Genomic DNA, 8,843 nt, shown 5'->3' with positions numbered 1-8,843 from the left:
CCGCCGCTGCCGCTGCTGCCGACGACGGAAGCGAGAGCGACAACGGCAGCGGTAGACTCAATGGCGATGTACTGCCGCCACTGCCAGCGCCACTGGCTGAGGGAGTGCCTCGTTCTTGACTCTGTGACTGGAGTAGTCCCGGCGATGACTGTCGATGATGGCTCGGTGGCCGGGAGGACGGCGGCGAAGTCAGGGCCGAGAGAGGCTTCGGGTGAATCGTTGGCGAGGGTGAAGCTTCCTTGTTGTCTGTTGACGACGATATGTCACGAGTATCAACACAAGAAGCACCTCCCATACCGCTACCGACACGTGCAGCAATGCCACCTCCAATGCCAGCACTGGTACCACTACCGATAGCGCTACCCGCACCTCCGACATTGCCGAACGGAGTACCTGGATGACTAGTGCTTGTTGTCGTACTTGTCGTTGTCGTCGAAGTCACCCCCGTACCCGGTAGCCCTGTTCCAGTTGGAGTTCCCGGAACCGTCGGCTGACCATGCGTTATCGAGAGCTGTTGCTGCAGTTGACTTATCAATTGCAACTGGAAGACCTGCTGATGCTGGAGGGTGTAGAGAGTACTCTGAAGCAGCGCCAAGTCCTGGAGGGCCGCCTCGCTGTCGGCACCTCCAGCTAGCGCGGTGGCTGCGAATTGCGCCACGGCGACTTTCGTATTCTGAAGGGCCTCAAGGGTCACGTGACTTGCTCCAGGTGGACCGAAGATCCCACTTGGTGGTCCACCTTCGACAAAGCTGTTGTTGTTCTCCGCATCCTGACGATGTCGCATCACCTGCTTTCGCGTTCCTTCCTCCTCCTCGTCCTGATCCCCTGGATCTTCGACACCCTCCTCGTCCTCTTCGTCCTCGTCCATTGGCAAATCCTCTCGATCCCTCTCATCCTCCTCTCCATGATGAGATCGCCTAAGGTCTACGGCCTCGTCGACTGGACCTCCTGTTACTTCACCGCCACCAACACCACCACCACCGCCACTTCCTTCTACCCCTCCTACGATGCCTCCTCCAGCACTTTCTTCTCCGTCTGACCCGGACTCGATTCCTTCCCCTGTAACGATCAAAATTTTATGATGTTACGTTGCGGGATTCACTTCATCGCTCATTTGCGTGTCTCCCACATATCAAGTAGATTAGGCTACATTTTATTACATAGGGTTAGGCAGGTCTCATATTGATTAATTTACATAAAATGGTGGCTCGATTATCATCCGGTCTATTGCTTTCAGTTAAACATTAAATACACTGACATTTTTAATTTCTAAAGTCAACTAATTTCTAGAGATATCCTTTGTTATCAACGAACCCGATATTCAATTCATGGATACTCATTAATTATCCATAATGTCTGCTGTATATCTGCCAACTATACCTATCCAAACTATTCGTACACTACAATCAAACCGTTACAATCGATCGAAACTGCATAGCAATTTCTTATGAACCCACAAAATTACGTATACTTAAGCATATATGTATAATATCTATCCCCTATGACCTGTCTCCCATCGGTATTACATTTTCAGTATGCAAATCTATTATTATATTCCATCGGCAGTATAGCCTGTCTAGCGTACAAAAATATTCATAGTTGCAAGTTCAAACATGAGTTCACAAGTAAATAATCATAGAACTCAGACCAAGAATTATGTACAAAGAAGGTACGACTGACAATGAAGCTAAATTATCGAGCGTGTCACGAAGCCGTGTGTCGTGAAAGACGACTAGAAATGAGGATCACGACAAAGGTATGCACACGTAGGAGCCGACGAGCCTATACCCGGAATGGCAAAGAGCCAAAGAACATCTGTCATTCGATTGGTCAAATCAAAGTGCTAGTTTCGTACCGGAATACTGAGAGTAGGCGATATCACGGGACCCAGGCGAAGTAGTGCGTTCGGCCTGACAGATCTTGATGTCGCGACGCTGCTTGTTACTGCGGCTCTCGAGTCGCCGTGTGATGCTCCATCGCATCAGCTGCATCGTTTATCAAGTGCACTATTTTGTAACCGCTTCTCCGAGACCCTACAGTTCGGTCAGCTGATTTGAGGTTCGGCATCAAACCCACTGGATCTTCGACGCGGTTCGCATTCGGCGACCGGTCGTCAAACTGACGATTATTTAAGAGACTCCAGTATAAAGATGAACAGAGATACCAAAATCCACGAAAACTAATAATACTGCTTCTTCTTGCAGTAACAGACACGAAACGAAAATCGAAAAATTATTTCCAAGTGAAGACACCGTACGATGCAGTCGCGCGTATGAAAGCCGGCTTTAAGCTGCCGTCGCAGCAAGCCGCAAGGACGAAATCCGACTGAGCGCTCGAGAAAGAAGAAGCCTGGGCGTAGGTGCGTCGGACGCCGCTGCACGGCGCCGTCGGTGCCACCGCTATCCCCACTGCCATCCAGTGGTTCCCCTCCGTAACATAGTGGAAGGTCCACCTCCACGTAGTCGGCTGGTTATGACAGGGAGGGCGGCGCTCTTCATAAATCAGGGGGTCAGAGGCGGAGCATACGAGAGCCACTCACCGACCACTTATTAATTATTATCCAGCCACTCGCCACCCTCCCGCTACACCTCCACCAGAGAATCATTAGGAATACCAGAGCCACCTACGCTACTGCTGTTGTCGCTGCTGCTATCTTCTGCTCTACTTCGGCAACTATGCTTGGTCCGCAACGTCATCCTCGGGCATTGCCACTTTTTCAGCTGTCTCAACGCGTCGCCACACTGAATCTATTGGATCTGCTATACATATTGTCTCTTACTTCTTTTGTCCTGCCGCATCAGAGAGCAACGTACCATATTGCTGTTTTCTTTAACCTTTTACATTAATTCTTGTAATACCTGTCTCCCGTCGTAACGCCATCCTCTGGCATTGATTGCCAACGCGAATCCTGTAGTATACGATACCTCTATACACTCGCTGGTTTAGCGCTACGGGACTAACCATTCTTTCAGCAACGCTACCAATCCGATTATTGACTACCGACTGGAAACTCTGTCACCTCGTACGGCTTCAATCGTCTTTTTCCATCTTTTGGTTCTGTCCAGTACCTATATCCTTCGGCTCCCCTACACTACTTTCCCCCTGTCAACCGAGCTCTTTCGATCGCCAGATTTTGTATCCCGACGAAAGTTTGCCACTGCTCGAAATAACCGACAGACGGAATTCGTAGAGATTGGATGCGTTCCAAAGAGACCTTATTGGTACGTCTGCGTCTCTTTAAACCGTTCGTTCGGTACCGACGACATGCGTGCGATACGATTATGGTCGTAAGTCAGACTCGGCACGACGTCACGAGTATCCTGTCTGTATCATCTCCGGCGGGTAAGAAGTAACGCGAAATAAAGAGGCGAAGAGAGAAGGAAGAGTCGTGTTCGGGTGGGGGGAACGAGAAAGGACACGCGCTCAAGAATGGACGCACGCTTCCTACCTGCCTCGATGATTTACGAAGCGCCTCTCGGTCAAGCGACAGTACGATCTCTTTCTTCCACACGACTGAAAGAGACGCCGAGGGACGGGGCCGAGTTTTTCCCGATTGCGCAATGCATTCCGTGCGTCGCGGAAGTTCGGAGGTTCGCATTATGCCCAGGAGAAGAGTACCTATCCCAAGGCGGAATATCCTTGCGGCCGTCAACCGCCACCATAATGGCCTTATGGCAGCAGGACTCGCCTTATGAATTCGACTGATTTATTACTCCGTAAATCACAGCACTCGGCCCTGCGCCGTGTCGACTCAGGTCCAGTTGGGTCGGAACCGTCCAAATCGGCTTTCTCGGTAATCTCCAACTGGTATCTGGGTGAAGGTCGACTCTTGCGAATGCCATGGACTTGAACGTGAAAATGTCTCCGAAGTCATAATTCATCGACCGCGTCATGGTCCCATCACATCGTTTCTAAAGGATATGCCCCACCGCGTTACGAGGATTCTATTTACATCGAGGAAACTCCTGATGATGGAATCGAGCGATATCTTACACGTGGCGCAGCGTACCAGACAAGAAGACACGGAAACAAGAGGGTCAATAGCGATCTCGGAAAGTGCATCGAGCCCTCTCGATATCGAGACGTGCTAAGTATACTAGGAGGATCGCGTAACTATGGCGCAGCTAACTTTAAAATAGGTTAGGTCAGAGAAGGGGCCTCCTCGTGAGGCGGAGAGAGAAGGAAGTGAAGAAGGGACGAAGAGGAGTCGAAGCTGTGCGGAGTTCGAGAGCGGCACGACCTGGTAGACCTAACCCAAGGATTTGCAAGGGACTATCTTATCGGGTTGAGCGGCCGCTACACCGTACCAGGGACTATTTATTTATTTGCAAATGAATAAATAAGGCCGATCGATGCTCGCGCTGAATCTCGATACACGCCACACGGATAGCTCTCTACCAGATGGAGCTCGCGGCCAGAGAGGTATTGCAGGGCACGGGAGACGAGAAAAGGGATAAAACGTATAAGGCGAAGGAAAGGTCGACCTGGCGAGGGACGAGGTGGCGAGGGGGGATCGCTCGTGTCATACGCGAAGCCCTTATCTTTCCTTCGAGTGGAATCACGATCATCGTTCTCGCAACGCAGCCGCCCGGGTACACCGATCCCACCCGATACAATGATACCGAACCTTACAGGCCATACCAATCCGAGACCTCGTGTAAGTGGGTTTTAATGTTAGCGCCGCTAGTCCCGGGGATCCCATGCCTTCGCTTACACTATGATATTGCTTTCGATTCTTCGCGAGCTTCGACCTCCTGCGAGATCGTTCCACCTCCACCGGGTAGGGATGCCATTTCTGCACAGGCCGTAGGATCCCCTAATAACCTGGCCGTGGAAGGGCCCTCGTCCGCGATGCGACGTTAAGAGAGAATTTTCTTATTAAGAGGAGCCTGCGGCCTGATTCTCTTTTACGGGGCCCTTTTTACGACGACAACCGCGAACCGAACCGTAATAATCGTAATAATCATCGTGGCAATAACGTCCGAGTAGGTTTGAGAAGACGATGCTGAAGTTGAAGCAGGCAGTGGAAGGAAGAGAGCAAGAATAAAGAACATCGGCTCGTATGCGGTTTGCGTGCCGGGATGCGTGTCCGAGTGCGTGCACGCCGTCCATTATGAGCATGCTCACCCTCTTTACGGCGGATTATTATTTAAATGCTTCGGGGCCCTGTGCCCAGCATCCTCTCGACTTCGCATCTCCTTCCGGCGAGGCTGTAAAGTTTCCTTTTCCTTGAGGTAGTAAGAACCAAGACGCATATAGGAGCTCTAGTACGAGCTAATCATCTTCGGAATGAACCCGAGCCTCCGAAGGGTCAACTGGCAAGGGTCTATGAGGTAAGGATCGTTCACACGAGGTCAGCTGGGTACTTTGAGTCTTGGAAGGACTGAACCGTCGGAAGATCAGGATGCTGGTGCACCCCCTCCGACTGGCTTAACCCCATCCGCATTGGTGGCGCGTGGATATTCTTTCCAGTCGATTTTAACGCCGCTTGACCATCGGGTCAACCTGGCGGCACTAATGCACTACCTTTTCTCATGCCTATATAATGGATGCTTCGTGTGAGTCGTGTGCGCGAGGAATCGACCGTTTTGGTATCGTGGCGCCATTTACGACTTATGGATAAGAGATTGGCAATCGTGTACGCCACGGGCTATGTAGCCCGGGCGAAACGTTGATCAGGAGTCTTTACCAGCTGCTGTTACGTTCTATGTATACCTTCCGACGTTGGTCATCATTACGAGTCATCAGCCATCGTTGCGATGCGTGTCTTGCGCTGAGCTTGCTCGCGCCCATTGGTAGGACTAACTAGCCTCTCTGAAATCGGTGCGAATCGCGCGTGCCGTTCTACGAGTTTTCTCCGAGAAATCGCCGAGAAGCACACCTGGCCGAGCGCCGGAACGCCGAGGGCCGATCGGCTTTACGACACCCAGCGACACACCTAATTAAAACGTTCGCCAAGTAAGAGTGGACTCTCGATATACGTGATACGCCTTTCATACATTTATCAAACTTTCTATAAATTATCAGGAAGAATATATTGATTGACGTGAGGTCATAGTTCGAGGTACGAGCTAATTAAACTTTGGACACTGATTATACGCGAGATCGTTAATCAGAATCTTTAATATTGAGTCGTATAGGTGCCGGCAGTCCAGATGTCTCAATTTCGTAGTATCCCAAATGGACCAGTTCGGGTGGCTAAGCCCCACATAGAATGCACTTAAAGTGGGTGATGTTATAAATGGCATCAAAAGGGAGTCTGGACAAAAGGGAAGGATATAATAAGGGAAGCAATGCGTGGGCGTTGATTATCGTAAAAGCGAGCAACGCGGGTCTCCGTTATGGGATTTTGGGTCGTTATAAAATATTGGTAACTCGTGTAGCAATGAGAAACGCGTGGACGTCGGACTCTGTGGTGGAACAATGCGTATAATGGTCGGAATCGTTGAAGGAAGGACTTTACCAATGGGAATCGGTAGTCCCCGTGCGTTCTTCTAATGGCTATGGGTTGTGCGTTAGAGACCGGACAAAGGAAACGAGAGCCGATGGTCAGTAGAAACGTGAATTTCCTCAAAGGCAGCTGGCCCGCACGACGGACGCCGACGCCGACGCCCCCGCAGCAGCTGCCCCCTTCTCCTTCCTTCCCCTCTTTCCCCCCTTAACCCTCGAACACCCATTGACCCCCTTTGACACTCTTTGACCCCCTTTAAGCCCGTTCTCTCAGTGACCAGCAGCCGTCCAGTGTCCACGTGCTTGGAACAGACCCTTTTGCTCCACAATAACCTTATATGGGCATTAGTCGAATTTGAATCCGCGTATGGTTTCCGTCATGTTACACAGCTTTATATTTTTCTCGCCAGAATATTTCCCCCGCTTGGTAATACGTGTTTTTCAAGATGCGTATAAATAGAGTGGGGAGATTCGGTGGCAACGTCTCTCTTTCTCTCTCTATCTCACACCTATCTCAAATCGCCTGCAGACGCAATTAGGACTGAGTCTAAGTGTATAATGTACAATTTCATGGAAAAAAATTATGTATAGGTTACAATTGAATATTTTAATAAAAAATTTTGATTATACGTTATATGTATACGCACGTATAGAATTTACATTTATTCTTTTACTGTATCTCGATTTCCAGATGAATAATTTTTCTATTTCATTTTGACTCGGGTCTTCGGCCTCTACTTGCTTTCTATTCGCTTAACGAATTTTGCTTACGAGATATTCCTTGAAATTCATTATGGTACTTTTATTATACAAGTAGCAAGAACACGACGCGCTTGTCGCTCTCCTCGATCCCGTCACATATAATAGACAATTTCACGACAGATGGAAAAACTTCCCAATCATCACTGTCATGTTTTGCCTATCATAGGATTCAAGAAATCTCTCGCAAGAAAACTCGCCAGTCGAATAGAAAGCAAGCAGAAGCCAAAAATTAAAATCAAGATATATTTAAAGAAATACTGACCTGAGAATTAAAATACCATATATAAATCAATGTAAACTTTATACGTATGTATTTATGGAAATGCAACATTGACAGCTGGTCGTGCCATTTAGATATGTCCTATATATATAAAAACCTACCTTAGAAATTTGAATTTTTCATTAAAATATTGAATTGTAGTACATAATTATTTATTCTCTCTTCAACATATGTTTGACCCTGCTCTCATGTACAGATGTTTAAATTTTATATATAGGTTAAATATATATAATATTCTTTGATAAAATACAATATGCATATAGCTTATATAAAAACTATATATATTTTTCCAAGTTCCCTCAGAGGCCGCGGGCCTAGGCTCATTCATTAAATAAAGCACTCTCTACCCGATCCTTATCCTTATCCTTATCCTTCCACCCTCACAGCTGAATTTTCTTTTTTCCAGGCGACACGCTCTTAAGGCTCCTGGCGTGGCTGCGTAAACAGAGGCACGCTCCTGAACTTGCCACCGCACGACGTTCTCTAAAGAAAAGACCCTGGGGAAGGATAATATTCGTGTACCCCTGAGACAAGGGTGCAGCAATACCCAACCCTCATCCCGAGAAGAGCGATCGCAGAATTATTTCGTACCACAAAAGTGCTTTCGAGTAGTAGAAATTTCACGTTTACCCAAAAGACAGAAAATCCGGTTCATATACAACATCAGGGAGAAGCTAGGTGCGTGGATTTGATTTTAATGTAGATGCGGGTGCGACTGACAGAAGCCAAAAGGTCTCAGAGGCCAAGAGGGGGGTCTGAAGTTCAAGGGTGATTAAGAGAGGTCAAACGAGGGGACAGTGTGCGGGGGTTGCTCAGAATCCCTGATTGATTCGACCTCGCAGCTACACGAGTATCGTGGTACTTGAAAAAAAAAAAAAGTGAAGCAACCGATAGAGAGGGAGAACGAGGGAGGTTCGGTGGCGCGTGCCCGACACCCTACTTCAGTTACAGACAGGGCTCCAGGACCCATAAATAAATAGGGTTTCCGTCTTCCGTTCCAACCCTCGACGTGCCATGCTTACTGTAAGCTCGTACGTATGCGAGAGAGTGCGTTCGTGCGTACGTCGTCATGTCCATATCCAGACGTATACGTATATGCGTATACGTTAGCTATACCCGGGTGCATTCGTCTAGATAGACCTCAGCACTCGGACCGCCAAGAAGAGGAAGAAGAAGCAGAAGATGAAGAGAAGAAGCCATGGGCAAGAGAAGGCGTCTGTATTTTTAGAGTGTTGCGGTGCACCGGTGGTGCAGGCACTTTTACATATTTCAGGAAAAGCAGCTTTCCTGGGAGCGCCTGTTCGCGTCGCGTGCTTCTATCTATAGACGTCCCGGAGGGTGGTAGGGAACG

The 8,843-nt window shown here is 48.6% G+C and overlaps 1 protein-coding gene across 7 annotated transcripts in view; it reads right to left on the bottom strand.

The window, feature by feature from the left end:
• LOC107270229 (homeotic protein spalt-major) overlaps positions 1 to 8,843 on the bottom strand; it is a 35,707-nt gene that overhangs the window by 10,444 nt on the left and 16,420 nt on the right. For 2 of the 7 annotated variants that reach the window (XM_015745051.2, XM_015745054.2), the window contains exons 1-2: positions 1,856 to 2,370; positions 1 to 1,059 (exon numbers count right to left, since the gene is read on the bottom strand). In XM_015745051.2, coding sequence (XP_015600537.1) covers positions 1 to 1,059; positions 1,856 to 1,991 — 1,195 coding nt within the window. In that variant the 5' untranslated portion in view covers positions 1,992 to 2,370. Of the gene's footprint in view, positions 1,060 to 1,855; positions 2,377 to 8,843 lie in introns of those variants that run through there. The other 5 variants (XM_015745057.2, XM_015745055.2, XM_015745056.2 and 2 more) reach the window with 5 other exon arrangements.

This window comes from Cephus cinctus, unplaced genomic scaffold, assembly GCF_000341935.2.
Source record: "Cephus cinctus unplaced genomic scaffold, Ccin1 Ccin1_scaffold0709, whole genome shotgun sequence".
NCBI lineage: Eukaryota > Metazoa > Arthropoda > Insecta > Hymenoptera > Cephidae > Cephus > Cephus cinctus.
This window is presented reverse-complemented; position numbering and strand designations above follow the sequence as displayed.